Here is a 17,779-nt window from a genome sequence, read left to right as displayed (position 1 = left end):
ATCCGAGGGACGAGGGTGTTCTCAGGGTAAGTGTCCAGGGTGGGAGCAGCCAGAGAAGTCCTGGAACTTTGTTTTCCAATTGTGCTGGTCTTCCTCTCTCCCCGGGACGTGATCAGACACAACCAGAGCTTTGCCTGGGTGCTGAGAGGCTGCCGGCTCATGGGGGGTGCCCTGCCTTGGGGGAGTCCCAACTGCTGGTCCCACAGAAGAAGTCCTCAGGGAGCTCGCTCAGGAGTCCATCTAGGTCATCTGCAGCGGGGGGGGGGGGGTGGATAGAGAGGGCAGGGAGACTTAGTGATAATATTAGGGCTCCACGTGACTCAGAGCCAAAGCTCCCGCCCCTCGGGAGGGCTGTCAGGGAGGTGGCTCGCCCGGCCGCCAGCACCCACACTGATGGGCCTGAGGCCGGCCCGCCTTCCACCTCCCCTCTGCTCCCCACATACCCACACGCAACAAAAGGCAGAGGCAAAACGCCCGGGCCACTTTGCTAAGAAAGAGGCTCCCCCTGGGCCTTCATGGCTCCTCTTTCCATCCAGAGGTACAGTGCCTGAGCAGAAAGGCTTCAGAGGTCCCCTAGTGCAACCTTTGCATTGGACAGAGGGAGAAAGAAGGCCAGGAAAAGTCATTAGATGTGTTCAGAATCACACAGTTCATTAACCTGGTTTCTCAACGGCAGAGCGGGAGACATCATCGTCCCCTCCCCCAAAGTGCCTTGTGGGCAGAGGGGACAAAAGTATCTGTCCCTGACTACAGTTCTTGGATGGGGTGCTTCTGTCTGAGAACTTGGAAACAGAGCTGACCTCAGTAAGCCCTACTGCTACTCTGACTGTTAACAAGGGCAGCTAACGCGTACCGGGGGCACGCTGGGTGCCGGGCACAGGGCTGCGCACGTTATACTCATCACTTCATTTCGGTCTCACAGGGCCCCTTTAGAGGGCATCTTGTGGTAGTTCGTGCTATAATCCCCACTTTACCTGAGAGAACAGGGTTTAAAGAGGTCAACAACTTCCCCAAGTAGCATCCCTTTGACACCAGAGCCATAGCTTCCAACTAGAAAACTCCCACTGAATGGACGGGATCAGGCAGCCCTAGAGTCAGTCAGGCTGGAAACTATACCTGCAGAGGCCAGCTCCCAGTCTGGCACAGAGCACTCAATAAACACTGCTGCTGGAAGGACAGAAGTCAGTTTGGGGACATTCAAATTTAATTGGGGTGACCAGCACTGTACTCAGGGAAGCAGGACTGGAATTTGATTATAACAAAAAAAGTTGCCCCTCACTAGCTACACTGTGACCGCCTGAAGAAACACTAGGTTAAATGAAGGGGAATGAGCCTAGGAAAATGGGAATCATAGTAGGAATCCGCATTTGTGTCTCCTAGCGCTGCCCGGCCACCACCAGCAGCTGCCGCCTGGCAGGTCTGTCCCTACAGTGGAGATATGACACCAACCACACATTCTACAGGCAACTCGCCTCACTCTTATACTATGACCACCAGCAACCTTCTGATGATGGTTCGGCTTGTCATCAAGCTGACTTACAAGGAGACAGTGCAAGATTCTAGAGAAGATTCCAGCATATAGGGTAGATACTTTTTCATACAATATAAATAAATGGGCTTTGTGGTTTATCCATTGGTCTACTGTGAATTTGGTTAACGTCGAGACACCTATCCATAATCCCACGAACTTTGGGGCCAAACAGGGTTGAATTTATGGAATCAAAGAGCTGAGGACCAGACCTGGACTGTGTTAGCTTCACCTGGGTAAGGCTCCCTCCTGAGGAACAAGTTGGCCCTCCCCTAAAAGGTCTGTATTTGGGCCTCTCAGGTCTGTATCCTGGTCCCACCCTAACCACATGGATGTCTGACCCCTCAGCACCACCTGGAGGGCCTTGGAGCTTAGTCACTATGGGGAAATCTGCCTCTGAGGTCTGGCCATCAGCCCACAGAAGACTCAAGGATGGTGCCAGTCTATCTCCCCCTGTGGTTAATAGCACATGGCCTGGAAACTGGGGAGCTTCGGTTCACATTCTTTGTGTTAATTAGTTTGTGGCCTGCAGCCTCGCCAGAGAACACACCACATCTGATTTCTGTTAAGATTCTGTAAGGTCCAAAGATTCACAGGAGGAGGAACAAGATGCAGCCAGAACAATCTGGCTGAGCTATTCAAGAGGAAAGAGAAGGAGAACCTCTTTTGCTCCTGGGTGGGCTGACGGCCTTACCTGCTTCTGGGAGTTCTTTCTCAGGTGACGCCCCTGCCTCTGGGTTCTGTGCTATTCTGAGGCCTTTCCCAGGCTTCTCGGTCTCATGCTGAAGGCTTTCATGGAAGCTTCCTGGATCCTGGGGACAGAGGATCTGGTTACCAATACCTGTGCCCCTGAAATCCCTCTGGACAGTTCTGTGCAAACAACCTCAAAGGAATAGGTGGGGACTCAGGAAAGACAGGAGAGAGGAACGTGGCAGCGGCCAGTCACCCAGGCCCATGCTGTGGGGAGGGAGCTGAAACGCCAAACACCCCTAACAGCAGACAGTTAAAAAAATAAAAGAAAACAGAAAACTTTTGGCTGATTTTCTTTTCTAATTCTGCTGGTATCTGATGTTTTAGGGAATCTCTATAACTGTAGCAGAGAGTGAAGACACCATTCAGAATTATGCTGAGGAGTTAGCCTGGAATTAAAAATGAGCTGTTAACAATCCCCAAACTAGCTAATATATGAACAGGTAATTAAAATTAGTAATTAAACCTGTTAACCATGGTTAGCCCTAGGAAATGGAAGTGGAGAAGGGTCAGTTTCACATTGCTTTATTCTGTACCATTTCAATTTTTTTTTTTTGGCCGCACCTCGCAGCGAGCGGGATCTTAGTTCCCTGACCAGGCATCAAACCCGTGCCCCCTGCAGTGGAAGCACAGAGTCCTAACCACTGGACAACCAGGGAATTCCTGGGGTGACTTGAAATTTACAAGGAAATCAAGATGGGACTTCTCTGGTGGCGCAGTGGTTAAGAATCCACCTACCAATGCAGGGGACACAGGTTCGAGCCCCAGTCCGGGAAGATCCCACATGCCGTGGAGTAAATAAGCCCGTGCGCCACAACTACTGAGCCTGCGAGCCACAACTACTGAGCCCATGCGCTGCAACTACTGAAGCCCGTGAGCCCTAGAGCCCACGCTCCGCAACTAGAAGCCACTGCAATGAGAAGCCTGCGCACTGCAGTGAAGAGTAGCCCCCGCTCGCTGCAACTAGAGAAAGCCATGCGCAGCAACGAAGATCCAACGCAGCCAAAAAAATAATTAAAAAAAAAAAAATGGAAATCAAGATGCTGTTTTTAGAAGTGGGGTGATATTGAGAGAATGAAGAAGGTTAGGGAGAAAGATGAGAAGCAGCAAGTTAGAACTAAACAGGTAACTTGACTAGATGTCATCGAGTCTAACCCACTCATTTTATAGACAAAGCAACAGCAAGGGAGGGGACAGGACTTGCCCAAGGTCATGTTACAAATTTCCAGCAGAGCAGGGCCATAACCTAGGTCTCCTGACCCCCAGGCCAGGTCATGACGACAACCCAGGATCCCAGGAAGGTGGGGGTGGCCACAGACGAGACACTGTGTGTCAAGTCAAGGCCGGGCCCTGCACCCTCACCCTGGAGTGGAGCTGCCTGGAACCCAGCCTCCCTTGGTTCCCAAAGGAGTTCTGGGCCGGCGCCCCCTCACCTAGCAGAGGTGGAAACCAGGAGGGAAGATGCAGAGCAAGTGCTGGCTCACCTGACCATCTGTAGCTGTCTGTTCTCTGTACTGCCACCTGCAGCAAATCCAACCCTCAGTCACTCACTGAGGGCCCCCACCCCGTCGTGGACCCTCAACTCGGTTAGTTCTCAAGTGACTCCCATGCTCGCCGACGTTCAGGTCTGCCATCAGACACTCAGGGATCCACCCAGAAGCCAGCTGCTCCTCTAGGTCCTGTTACTGTGCCATCTGGCAGGTGGCTGGACCAGGGACAGGAGGAGATGGCCCTGTCCCCAAAGGGCATCTTTTCACCTCAGGGCAACTGTCCACTTCACATCCCTGCTCCCCAGGACAGAGGAGGGGAAGAAATCAGAAGACCCAGGCGGAAAGCGGCTCTACCCATCCCCACCCCATCTTGCTCCTCTTACCTTGGGGAAGGGCTCAGACAGCTTGAGGAAGTTCCCATCCCCAGAATCTGGGCTATAAACGTGGACCAGGTTGTTGGGCGTCACGTTGAGGTAGTGATTTCGGAGTGAAGGAGAGAACACTCCGATCTGGAGTAGAGAAAGGGGGGGAAGGTGTCCAATGTCCTGACAGAGCGCTAGGTGCTGCCGGACGGCCACCCAGTCCCGCCTGCCTCAGCCTTGCTAGCCTCTGCACCAGGGTCGCAGAAATCACTCCTGCCGCGGCCCTGGTGCCAGAGTAGAACCGCGTACCCCATCCTCGGCCCCTCACAGCACAACCCCCACCCCCATCTGCCCCCTGAAGGATGGCAGTCAGGCCTTTACTCGGCTCCAGTGAGCCAGGGTCTTGCACTAGGGCAGCCACTCTCTGCCTGGGCCCTGGGAGGGCAGGGAGCCAGAGGGACAACCAGGGGCTCTCTCCACGGCGGGAGGCGGGAGAGCAGGTCCCCATCTGGAGCTCCCGTACCTGCTTTAGCAGCAGCACTGAGCCAGGCTTCAGCTCATTCTGGCGTGTCTCCAGCAGCAACCTGTGCACCGTGCCCTGCATCTCTCCTGCAAACACCACGCCGCCCATCAGTATCAGGGTCAAGGGCAGCACAGCGACTGGTTTGGGCCCTGGCTGGGAAGGGGGTTGTAGACTGCCTCAATTTTCCTAGCTGCAAATGGAGAGGGTGGCTCCTCCTCACCTCCTGACCTCAACGCGGCCACTCGTCAGACACTCCCAGGACTTAACTCCTCACCCGTGGGGTCCTTGAAAACCGCACTGGCGTCCACTGTGCTCCGAGTCAGGGACTTGATCATCACTGCCATGTTGGGGACTTTGTTCCTGGGCAGCTGCTTCAGGGCTGCCTGGTTACAAGGAGAGGCATTTGCTGAGCCAGCCACGTCCCACCTGTAAGGTTCCCAAGTGTGCCAGGGCAACCCAGGGAGGGGGGCAGAGCACTGGTGTGGTGATGATCTTCCTTTTCAGAGGGCAAAGGGGCAGTTTAAAGGGCTCATCCCATCTCCCTCTGGCAGACCTGAAGCTGGTGGGCCTTCATTTGATTGCCCCGCCTCCTTTCTTTTGTGTGTTTATGTGTATGTATTCATACAGAGCTCCACCACACAGGCCACAGGCAGGAATACGTCAGCACATGTACTAACATGAGTCTGCACGTGACCTTTGACCTCTGGGGAGCCCTAGGGGTAGCAGTGTGTTTACCCTACCCCATTCAGGGCCCAGATGTGCAGACACATGCCCATAACCCACCTCCACCTATGCCAGATACTGTGAAAAGGCAGGTGAGTGGAAGATACAACCAAAGGGGCTTCATGTTGCCACTCAGAGACAGGCGTGGGGTAGCAGGGAGCAAACAAAGAGCCCCTTTCCTAAGGTGGAGCAGGGCAGGAGGTTGGTGAAAGGGATAAAAATGGTCTTCCCTTTGGGTCTCAGCACCCAGGACCCTTACCTTCCGCAGCACCATGATGATGCTGTAGGTACAGAGGAAACAGGTAGGGTCTCTCTCATCCAGGCCCAGAGCACATTTCATGGTCAGCCAGGGCCCTCGCCCAAAGTCCTCCTCCACCGATGCCTGGGAACTAGTAACAATCTGGCACAACAGAGAAGAAGGGGAGCCTGCATTAACAGGTCCGCTTTGCTAGAGGCCTTGACTGAGCTGGGATGGAGGGGTGGGAGAGGCAAGGGCGAACTCCCTGCAGCACGGTGGCCACACTCTCTCCCTTCATGCATCTCCAAGTTCAGAAAATGGTGTGTGAAACCTTGTGGCATATCACGTCTTTCACTGAGAAGCAATAGCAAAGGTACTCTTAACTCAGTTTATTTTAAATCAGGCCCTGACTTTAATTACATTAATGCAAAAGGCTATCTATGCTTGTCTCTTACAATGGACTTGCAAAGTCTTAGGGCTAGGGAGCCCCCACAAACATTTATAGTTTTCCAGGCAATTTTGAAACCAATTATATTTTATTTGGGATGCCTCTGGCTTTAACTATTCACCTTCTTATATTAAAAAATGCTTTGAATCCAGGTGAGTATTTATTGCTTTGGAGCTGAAATGGACTGGTGGATCTGCAGAGCTACAGCAAAGAGAAAAACTTCTAGAGAGAATTAAAAGCAGAAGTGGGTCTGGGAGCGGAGCAGGTCAACCAGAATCCCAGGGAGGAGGGAGGCTGGGTCTCACCCACCAAGAGGGAACCCACCAGAGGCAAGATGAAGCCAGATCCTTCCCAGCTTGATTCCCAGAAACCTGAAAGGCAGGGTTCCTGAGATACAATTTCCTGAACAGCTATTACACTCTCCTCCTCTGAGGGAAGATGGAGTTAGCTGGGCCTTTCTTTCTTATCTGGGAAAGAAGGCTGGACTCATGGTATCGGTTCACACCCCTCTGGCATCAGGATAGGCTTCACTTTATGCCAGGAAAATCGCCACCTCCCCAAATGCCCCGTGGTGTGTGACCCCAGGGAACAGGCCGAGCAGCACAGACTGATTCTCAGCTACTGAAACATGTAGGGATGTCCCTCACTCCTAAATGATCCCCAGGAAGTTAACATTTGCATGGAATTAGTTACCTCTGTCCGGAATTTAGCCCGAGCACCATGAGTCGGAGTCTGGGGCGTGGAAACCATGATGTCATCCAGATTTTTCCCACTCTGCTACAAGGGGAGAGAGGAGGAGAAGACGAGAGCAAGCTCAGCAGCTGTTATTTACAAGTACAGCTTCTTGTCTGGGTTACATAATGAGTTCAGGAAACTATCAGGGACAATTAACACATAGTACATCTCTCCTAACGAAGTCTCAGGAGCCTTGTTGGCAGCTCAAAAAAGATGTTTTGGGGATCGTTTTGGGAGTGTGAGGAAGCTAGAGCTGGCCCAGGAACAAACCCCAGGGCTTCCTGAAGGGGGCAATGACTTGAATAGAAAGGCCTGAGAAGAGTAAAAGGGCAGCCTTCCCCAAACCCCTTCTCAGGGACCTCATCCTTCCCTACAGAGATCCATCCCAGGAGGAATGTACATGGTCTCCTTGGATTTCTCTTAAAGTGCCAGGGAAGAGCAAGTTAACAGGTAGGAATTGTTTCCAACACCCTTCAAATGTGAGGAAAGGGGGTAACCTATCACAACCAGACCAGATCCTCAGAGTCCAATTATCTGGGATCTGATCCAAGAGTAGTCTGATGGACCCTGTCTCTCCACTGCTGCTGAAAACTACACACACAGCTCAGCCCCAACTCCCCCACGTTGACCCCACACACCAGCTACCAGTGATTCTGTGGATCTCCCAGAGCATCTGTGCCTTTGCACACGCTCTCCCGTCTTTCCACTGCTGAAATGTCCTCCAGGACACAGCCTTCCGACACACACCTCCGTAAACCTCCTACTCATCCCTCCAGAGCCCACGCAGCAAGCCCAAGGAGCCCAGCGTCTCCCCAGCACCCAGGGAATGACCTCTACTCTCCCTGTGCCTTTTATGTGTAATCGTTTGTTTGTGTCTGCTTCTTCCACTCTCCTGGAAACTCCTTAGGACGGGAATTATTTCTATGTTAATCTCTGTATTCTCAGGTCCAAGCAAAGCGCCCAACACATACCAGTCCTTAGCAAATATAAGTGAATGAATCTTCCTGCCCTGGTGCTAGCAAACAGTAGATGCTCAACAAACGTATGGAAAATGTGACATTCTCAAGCCTTAAGCATCTGTCTCACATGTGGGTTTTCAAGCATTCAATTCTTCCCACTTCTTCTGACTTCCTCCACAGCTTTGGAAACGCTCCCTCTCTGCACTTCCTTCCTCCCCTTCCTGGGGGGCGTGAAGATCCTCTGGGACTCTGCTGCTCTCCTGGGCCCCCAGCAGCCTGGGGAGCTCCGGCTCTGGCCAGAGAGAAGCTGTCACTCACCTGGTGAGGCAGGAGCCCTGCTGGGCCGGGGAAGCGGCGCGTTTTGGTGCGGGTGGAGGTGCAGGTGGACTGCTGGGGTGTCCGGTTGGCAGCAGTGACCAGCCGCACCAGGTGGTTCGTGACGATGGGCATCTGCAGAGCGGCTTGAGGGACTGGGGAAGGACGGGGGCCCTTCAGGGTGCTGACAAGAGACTCGACAGAAGATGCTGGAGCTCGGGGCCGGAAGGTCCCCCGAGGAAATAATCCAGAGATAGTCCTTGAGGGAGTAGCACAGCTTGAGTTGGGAGTTCGTGGTGTAAGAAAATGAGGTTTGCCAGTTAAGCAGGCATTTGGAGACTGGAATGGCTGACCAGGGAAATGATTTTGAGGGCTGCTCTGAATGAGCCTGCCAGCAGCTTGGAGAGGCTGGGGTGCTTGAGGAGGGGGACCATCGGGAGAGACTTCCCAATGGGGTTGCTGACTGCGAACGACTGAGGCAGTTGGGACAGGAAGGTTACCCGTGGCACCAGGCCTCAAGCGGGACTGTGGAGTCCCACAGCGGACAACAGGATCCAGGGGCGCATCCCGGGCTGACGGGATACCAGTTATGTGGGTTGCAGGCATGGGCCCCTTTTGGCAAGGTCTGCTCAGATCAGCTGCCCGGGCCTTTTTAGCCAATGTTGAGTCCTCCCGCCGCCAGGTGGGCAGGATTCCTGTGGCCTCACCGCTAACTCCAAGTTCCAGCTCCATGCCGGGGCCCTCCAGCTCCATGCTTGCCAGGACCTTATCAAATTCATCTTGTTCAGGCCCCTCAAAGCCACCAATCACCTGCTGTTTGCTCTTGAAGGTGAGCTGGGGGTGGGAGACTGAGGACTGGGGTCTTATTGGGGTCTCACTGAGCACTTCTGTCAGTGTCACTCTTCCCTGATTGCGAGTCCAGCTGCTGGACATTGAGACAGGCCTTAGGGGAGCTGCTCCTGTGGAAGGTGGACCCCCAACGGCCCTGGGCATGCCGGAGGTAGAAAGGCGGAGTCCCAGGGCTGGCAGGCCCGCAGCCTCTGAAGGAGCAGTGGGGCATGGCAGTAGCTGGGCCTCCTGTGGCCGGGAAGAGACAGGTCTCAGGCACCCAGCATTCACAGGCCGTGAGCCAGCAGACTGGTTCTCTGCATCCTCCACAGCCGACAAGAAATCCTACAAAGAAGCAGAGACAGCAGGTCTTGGCATCTGGAAATCAAGAAACACTCTGCTTTTACTGTTTCGGGCATGTGGTGTGTCTGTGTGTGCAGATACACACAAACAAGAAACCAAGGTGTGAAAGGCAGTGGTGGACTCTCTCACCACCTTTGACCTTGCCCAGGAGCCCACAACGAGGCTTCTACCAGACACGTTCTAAGGCTAAGTCTTCAGGTAGCTTCTCTCTTTCTTCAGTCTCAGGTGGGGGGTGGGGAGGGGTGGTGGTGGCAGTTGGGGGAGCAGTAGGAGAAGCAAAGGAACCAGGTCACCCAGGAGTCAAACAAATCATCCAAGGTCACACACCCATCTCAGGGAAATTAGCTTTGTGGTGTCGAGCCTGTGCACTAGGGCTCTACCCATCTGGTCCTGCTGCCTGTCCCCCACCCACTCCTCACCCCCACCACACACACACACACGCACACATGCACACACACACACACACACACACGCACACACAAACACGCGCACACACAAACACGTGCACACACACACACACGCACGCACACACTTAGTCTTCAGTAAGCCAGAGAGTCCTTGGAGCCTGCAAAACAGACAGAAGTTAAATATAGCTTTTCAGGCAAGGTAAATTAAGTATGGATTCCGGTTGGGAAGCAATGTGAGACTGACACCTTCAAGAGCAACAGACCTGTTCCGAAGGTGTCAGAACTGCTGATTTAACTGACAGGAAGGTCCCCTCCACCCCCACCCCCTGCTGCTGCACTGGACTGTCCAGGCTAGAGAAAGGATCTTTCTTGCTTCGTGTATTATCAGGAGAGTAGCATACTCTAACAGGACTACCTTAGGACTTAGTAATAATAGTATTATAATTACAGCAGCAATAAAATCCTGATGACCCTGGGAGTTGATGGAGCCCTTTTCCGCTGAAGAGCTGCCTCTCAGACATGATGTCATCTGTCTTGGGAAGGGGGAAAGGGACTGGTCATGGAACAGAAACTTGAGCTGTCAGAGTCCGTCACTCTTAATTCCATTACTAGCCTAGCAGTCCTACCATGACCTGGTAAGACCCAGGAGGGTCATTTTTTTCAGCCCGTAATTACACATCTCCAAAGCTGAAAGACAAAGACAAGGACGCATACATATCTCCTTGACAAAGCTGGCAGTTTTGAATTATTTGTAAAAACAAAAATCAAGTCCCCAAGTGATAACAAAACATCTAACATTTGAAAAACCTCACTGGGTGCCAGGTACCATGTAAACATTTTACCAGAATTCTCACCATGAGTTCTCATGATGACCCTATGAAGAGGTACTATTATTGTCCCTGTTTTATGGATACAGAAACGGAGACTCAGAGAGGTTAAGTGACTTCACAGAACCAGGACTGGAACACATAAGTGCCTTTGTCACTATGTCCTGGGGCCTCAATGAATGAGACAAGCCAGAGATGGAACTTTAAGAGGTCTGAGGAAGGTCTGTTTTTCCCTTCAAACCTCGGGTTCCAAAAGCCTCAAAGGAGGGGAAGCGTGGGACTGTGGCTGCCAGAAGCGTCCCCGGTGCAGCATTCACCATCTCACTAGGCACCAATTAGGCATCTGGACAAATTCTAAACGTGATTTTTAAAGCAAATCACTGGGAGACAAAAAAGTAGGTTTGAATGGCTTGTCATTGATAAACTAGAGCAACTCTATTCTATAAATGTAGTTTAATAGTTTCCATGTACATTAGACTGGAGTCAGGAGGCCATCCTGGCTGTTGGTGTTGTATTCTTTCTTTTTTACTTATTTATTCATTTATTTATTTGGCTGCATTCAGTCTTCGTTGCTGCACACGGGCTTTCTCTGGTTGCATAGAGCAGGGGCTACTCTTCGTTGCAGTGCGTGGGCTTCTCACTGCAGTGGTTTCTCTTGTTGCGGAGCTCGGGCTTTAGGGCACGCGGGCTCAGTAGTTGTGGCTTGTGGGCTCCAGAGAGCAGGCTCAGTAGTTGTGGCACACGGGCTTAGTTGCTCTGCAGCATGTGGGATCTTCCCGGACCAGGGATGGAACCCGTGTCCCCTCCATTGGCAGGCGGGTTCTTAACCACTGCACCACCAGGGAAGTCCCTGGTGCTGTATTCTTAAGCAATTTAATTTATCTTCTGGAGATTTACTCACTTAAATCCTGTTTCTTTCTGAAAAGGATTTGAGATAGCAATTTTGGGCCTCCTAGATGAAACTATATCTGTTAGGTCTGAGTGGGAAGACAGCTGTGCAGATCACTAGTTCAGTGGTCTCTGGCTGCACCCAGAGATTAGAAATACCCCTGCCTGGGCCCATTCCCAGAAATTCTGATGTAACTGGTGTGTGGCAGGGCCTCGGCAGAGGTGATTCTAACATGCCAGCTTCAGATCTAGTCTAACGTGTCATCTTCTGAGGAGAGAGGGAGAAGGGAAGAATGTTTGTGGCAGAAGAACGGCCATCATGGGATAGGAGAGAAAACAGAAGGCCACAGAATGCAGTACTTTGCCCTGGCTCAGGTAGCCAGTTGGTGACCCCGGGCCTCCTGCTGTCCAGTAACTGTGCTGTCTCTGACTCTCCCTAGACTTTCTTCCCACATCAAGTACGTCATTGTGGGGCTTCCCTCGTGGCTCAGTGGTTAAGAATCCGCCTGCCAATGCAGGGGACATGGGTTCGAGCCCTGGTCCAGGAAGATCCCACATGCAGCAGAGCAACTAAGCCCATGTGCCACAACTACTGAGCCTGCGCTCTAGAGCCCGCGAGCCACCACTACTGAGCCCGCGTGCCACAACTACTGCAGCCCGCACGCCTAGAGCCTGTGCTCCACAACAAAGAGAAGCAACCGCAATGAGAAGCCCACACACCCCAACAAAGAGCAGCCCCCGCTTGCTGCAACTAGAGAAAGCCCGCCTGCAGCAACGAAGACCCAACGCAGCCAAAAAACAAATGAATAAATAAATAACTTTATATAAAAAAAAAAAAAGTATGTCATCGTGAAGGTGAATCCAGTCATCCACGTGACACAGTTTCCAGGCAAGGGCCCTTATAATTTAAAGATATGACAATTAAGCAGCTCATCTTTCTGGTTTTTCATTTGTTTCTAAGACAGTTAAGTGGGTTGTTTACATTTCTCATCATTTCTCAGCCTCTCACAGACAAAAAAAGATATACATGTCAAGTAAAAGGAAACTTGGGTTCTGGGCCTGGGTGTTTACATCTTAAGACCTTCGTTGCCATCTCTGTTCACCAACACTTCCTTACCTCATCTTCAAACTCCTCTTCCACAGCAAACAGCTTCTGCAGACTGCATGCCTGAAAGGAAAACAAAGCAATTGAGGTTGGAGGAGAAATACCATTTGCAAGTACATTCTGTCCTCACTCTGCTTTTTCCCAATTCTAACAAGACCATCAGGTTTACTGTTTTCTGTTTGTTTGTTTTTCTGCTAGTGTTGGGGGGAGGAATAAGGGATGAGGAGAGAAGAGATGGGATTTACTTAAAGACTTAGATGACTTAGAATCCTTTCTTGTAAAATAATTCACTCAGGTCCATTTGCATTAATCTTGTAGTAAGAGGGAGGAAGCAAAGAGAAGACTGCCCACGGGAGCCTGCGTCATTCTTTAGACCCAGCACTGTGCACACGGGCCTAAGGATTTTGCAACATCCCCAAGGTTTGGCGTTTGGAACCTTTGTCAAACATAAGGGACACTCCCATAAATCCAAGCATGCCCAGCCTAGTGGCCTTGATTCTGAAAGTCAAGCCAGTGGATTTTATCTAATCCAACACCCAAAAGCTAGGGTCCCAGGAGGGTGGGATGCCTCCCAGTCCACAGTTCAGTTCCTTCTTTCTGGGCAGCAGGGCTGCTGTGGCCAACATTACAAGTGTGTCACTCCTAGAGTCAAGGGCTGTGCCTAACCTCAGACGTCAGAGCAGCAAGAGCTATAGTTCGGGAGACCTATCCCATAACGTCAAGGATCAGACTGGAAGGGTAAGAGGGTAAGGGGGAGAGGGAGGGCCCAAGAGGCGTGACGTTTGAGCACACCGGGAAAGATGAACAGGAGTCCTCCAAGATGAAATGGAAGGCAAGAGGCGGGAAACTGAGGCCCAGAGGGAGGTGAGTGGAGAGACCTTCCCTGCTGGTCCGGGCGTGTCCATGTCGAGCCCTGACTAGGGCCCAGGCCTCCCGACCCCACCGAGCTCTCCCCTAAACCCTAACCCGGCCCTGCAGCTCGCACAGGGAAGGGGCTGGAACCCGGAAGGCAGGTCCTTGCGGCCTGGGGACCGGGCGGTCGGGTGGTCCCAGGCAGGGCATTACCATGGCGACGGCCGGTAGTCTCCGGCCGCGGCTTGGCCGGGCAGACCCCGACTCTAGGGGTCACCGGGGCCTCGGCCTTGGCCCAGGTGGCAGGGTCAGAGTCCGGGCGACAGAGTCTCTGGGGCGAGCTCGGAGAGAGGCGTCTTTGCAACCCAGGTGGCGGCCGAAGGTGGGTGGTCGGGAAGCTGCGGGCTGGCGTCCTAGGCCGCTTTCGAAGCCGCCGCCACTCAGCGTCTCCTCCCTCTTAAAGGGGCGGGCCTATTTCTATCCCGCCGACACAAAGGCCCTTCACCGCAGTCTTCCGCCCCGGCCTTAAAGGGAAACGGATGGGCTCTCGGTCGCCCCCCAGCGGCCCCTAGGGCCCAATCCGCTCGTTCAATGCGCGCTCAGGTGAGAGCAAGGCTGGGAATTTGGGGCCCCTTGCATCCCATCCTGCCCACCCTCCTCTCTTGTGTTAAGCATACTAGGGACTGAGTACTACAGCGTGACTCTCATTCACACCAGAATCTACCCTGTTGGTTTGTCTGTCTGTTCCTCTCTCCATCCATCCATCCTTTTTTTTTTTTTTTTAAATCACAATACTTTCTATAACAGTTCTTTATTTTATTTTTTTTTAAACGTGATGATCCATTTATTTATTTATTTATTTATGGCTGTATTGGGTCTTCATTTCTGTGCGAGGGCTTTCTCTAGTTACGGCAAGCGGGGGCCACTCTTCATCGCGGTGCGCGGGCCTCTCACTATCGCGGTCTCTCTTGTTGCGGAGCACAAGCTCCAGACGCGCAGGCTCAGCAATTGTGGCTCACGGGCCTAGTTGCTCCGTGGCATGTGGGATCTTCCCAGACCAGGGCTCGAACCCGTGTGCCCTGCATTGGCAAGCAGACTCCCAACCGCTGCGCCACCAGGGAAGCCCCATCCATCTATTCTTGCCACGCGTATATTAAGCAAGGTATTCTCCTTCGGGCTCTTTTCATCCTTCATGTTTCAGCTTAGATCTCAGATCTTCCCTGTCACCTTATCTCTCAAGTAACATCCCTCCCCCCGTCACAACGCTTAATTTCCTTCACAGCATTTTTCATTATTTATAATTGTCATGGTTTACATCTTTTTAAAAATATTTATTTATTCATTTTTGGCTGCATTGGGTCTTAGTTGAGGCACCCGGGATCTTTTGTTGTGGGGCAATGGGCTCTTCATTGCGTCGCACGGGCTTCTTTCTCTAGTTGTGGCACAGGCTCAGTAGTTGCCACGCACAAGCTTAGTTGCCCCGCGGCATGTGGAATCTTAGTTCCCCAACCAGGGAAAGAACCGGCGTCCCCTGAGTTGCAGGGCAGATTCTTAACCACTGGACCACCAGGGAAGTCCCATGATTTACATCTTTACTGTCTGTCTTCCTCACTAGAATATGAGCTCCATGAGGGTAGGGACCTTGTCTGGCTTGTTCAACTTTGTATCCCAGCACTTAGAACAATGACCCATAGAGTTATTGAATGAATGACACAACAACTACTATTTAACAGGCACAGTGCTTGACACTGGAGATAAAGAAATGAATGACCCCTTGTGCTCTCAAGTTCATGAACAAGTCAGGGAGGGAATTCCCTGGCGGTCCAGTGGTTAGGACTATGTGCTTTCACTGCCGTGGGCATGGGTTCGGTCCCTGGTTCGGGAGCTAAGATCCCACAAGCCGCGTGGTGGCCAAAAAATATAAAAAATAAATAAATAAAATATGAACAAGTCAGGGAGATACAGATCAAAAGATAGAGTCCAGGAGAGTTGTGCAGACAGATGGGCAGGGGCCCAGAGATCTGGGAAGCCCAGCTCTTATCACTAAAGCCTACTGTGATTACTGATTCAGCCCAACCTCAGTTTCCCTTTTTGCTTGTCACAAGAGAGATAGTCAGAGAGACAAGGGTTGCATAGTTCTGAGGACTCAAAAGGCAGGAGGAAGGTAGCTGACTCGAGTTCTTAACAATCTGATCTGAACCAGCCATGGATCTTCCCTAGGGTAGCCTGCCTGGTCTGGCCTGACCTCTGGGCAGCCTATGGCTTCCATCATTGCTCCATGTGGACCAGCTAACCTGTCATATGTCAGAATGGAGGCCAGAATGGTGATGAGAGAGGAAACCTGGACTTCTAATTCTCATTCAAGTTAGGAATTCCTTCAAGGTCTCTGTGCTTCTGAGCTAGAGGACAAAACCCGAACCCTCCCATTTACAGGCTCCCTCTCCTCCCAGGAATCCCAGGCACAGCTCACCCTGTGCCCAACTGTGGATAGTCCTAGAGACCCAGTTACAGAGCTCCCTGTGGATCTGGGCTCTGTCAGCTCCAGTTGAAGGGACACCACAGAGCCCAAAAAGCCAAAAGGAATAATATCAACTCCTACTCACACTGTAATTTCCATCTTCCAATTTTATTTTATTTATTTATTTATTTTAATTAATTTATTTTTGGCTGCGTTGGGTCTCCGTCGCTGCGCGGGCTTTCTCTAGTTGTGGCGAGTGGGGGCTACTCTTCGTTGTGGTGTGCGGGCTTCTCATTGCAGTGGCTTCTCTTGTTGCGGAGCATGGGCTCTAGGCGCGCGGGCTTCAGTAGTCATGGCATGTGGGCTCAGTAGTTGTGGCTCATGGGCTCTAGAGTGCAGGTTCAGTAGTTGTGGCGCACGGACTTTGTTGCTCCGCAGCATGTAGGATCTTTCTGGACCAGGGCTGGAACCCGTGTCCCCTGCATTGGCAGGCGGATTCTTAACCACTGCGCCACCAGGGAAGACCCTGATTTTATTTTTATTTATTTATTTGGCTGCACTGGATCTTAGTTGCAGCATGCGGGATCTTTGCTGCGGCATGTGCGATCTTTTGTTGCCGCGCGGGGGCTTCTCTCTAGTTGTGGCCCACAGGCTCTAGAGCACACGGGCTCAGTAGTTGCAGTGCGTGGGCTAAGTTGCCCTGAGTCATGTGGGATCTTATTTCCCCAACCAGGGATGAACCCGCATCCCCTGCACTGGAAGGCGGATTCTTTACCACTGGGCCACCAGGGAAGTCCCCACTATGTTGTTTTGCCTTTTAGAATTCCAACGAACTAGTTTCTTAACCTGGGGATTCAGGGAATATGAATCCCTTATAATTGCCCAAAACATCATGTGCCTATGCACATATGCCTTGTTCTGAAAGAAAATCATGGCTTTTATTACATTTTCATGGGTCAGAAGGCTTTGCCTTGCACTGTCTCAGGACCAGGATACACCCTAACCCCTCATCCCCCTCCATCCCTTATCTTGTCTGGATGCCTTACACTCTACATCAGGCCTTACCATCTCCTGCCTGGACTATCGCCATAGCCTCCTGCATGGTCTCCCTAGTCCAAGCTCTCCTCCTTTCTGTCCACTCTTTGAACATACAAATGGCATGCCATTTTTCCACCGTAAAAATTCTTCAATCCCTCCCAGTCACCTGAGGATGACATATAAAATCCCCAGGGACTGCAATGCCCTGGCATCTGATTCCCTGCCCTATCTCATCTCTCAACCAATATCCCAATCAATACCAATCCCTCTCCACCCCACTCATTCTTCATGCCTCATGTCACATGCTGCCTCCTCCAAGAAGCCTTCCTTGACTGCCCCAGGCAGACCCAGGTTTCCTTCTTGGTTCCCTGCACTTGGGGGCTACCTCCATGATAGCTTAGGTCTCTTGTATGTTCTGTATTGCCTTCAAATTTCCCTGACACCTCCCTGCTGGCCTTTGAACTCTTTCAGGGCAATTGACCATAGGGTTTCATTTTTGTGAGCCAGCACTTGGCATGGGACCTGGCACACAGAAGACACTCAGTAAGTGTTTGTTGAATGACCTAATGCCATTTGTCAGAAGGGAGTGCAAAGGAGTCTAGGTAAATCCATGCTCACTTCCCTGTACAGTACCTGTACTTATTGGAAGAAGAGCCTCACCTTCTTAGACACAAGAGAGAGAACACCTGTATTTGTGTGTGTGGTGTGTGTGTGTGTGTGTTTGGAGACAGCATGCTGTACTGCCTATGGAGTTAGGCAAATGTTGGTTCATATTTGACCCTGCTGCTAACTGGCTGTGTGACCTCGACTAAGTTGCTTTCCCTCTCTGAACCTTAGTTGTCCCCTCTATGAAAATGGAATAATGCATCTTCCTCACAGGGTTGCTGTGAGATTAAAGGAATTAATGCATTGAAATGGCTAACTCCATGCCTGGTACATTGG

General features: G+C 51.7%; 1 protein-coding gene across 7 annotated transcripts; it reads right to left on the bottom strand.

Moving 5' to 3' along the window:
- Positions 1-21: 21 nt before the first annotated feature.
- Positions 22-17,555, bottom strand: HROB (homologous recombination factor with OB-fold). 7 transcript variants are annotated; one of them, XM_082440425.1, is made up of 11 exons: positions 13,555-17,555; positions 12,502-12,552; positions 8,075-9,244; positions 6,756-6,839; positions 5,636-5,776; positions 4,928-5,036; positions 4,654-4,739; positions 4,152-4,277; positions 2,223-2,340; positions 444-583; positions 22-249 (listed from the first exon to the last, which is right to left on the bottom strand). In XM_082440425.1, the coding sequence occupies exons 1-11, from the start codon at positions 13,555-13,557 to the stop codon at positions 241-243; spliced, it is 2,037 nt and encodes a 678-aa protein (XP_082296551.1). In that variant the 5' UTR covers positions 13,558-17,555; the 3' UTR covers positions 22-240. The 7 variants fall into 7 exon arrangements, 3 of the variants coding, with proteins under 3 accessions (XP_082296551.1, XP_082296552.1, XP_082296553.1); XM_082440426.1 differs by lacking the exon at positions 444-583; XR_014257340.1 differs by lacking the exon at positions 444-583 and having other exon boundaries at positions 220-249; positions 2,223-3,799.
- Between the last annotated feature and the right edge of the window lie 224 nt (positions 17,556-17,779).

Source organism: Balaenoptera physalus, assembly GCF_965194825.1.
Source record: "Balaenoptera physalus genome assembly, chromosome: 20".
Classification (NCBI taxonomy): domain Eukaryota; kingdom Metazoa; phylum Chordata; class Mammalia; order Artiodactyla; family Balaenopteridae; genus Balaenoptera; species Balaenoptera physalus.
Note: the sequence above shows the minus strand (reverse complement) of the source record. Positions and strands in the feature narration are given on the sequence as shown.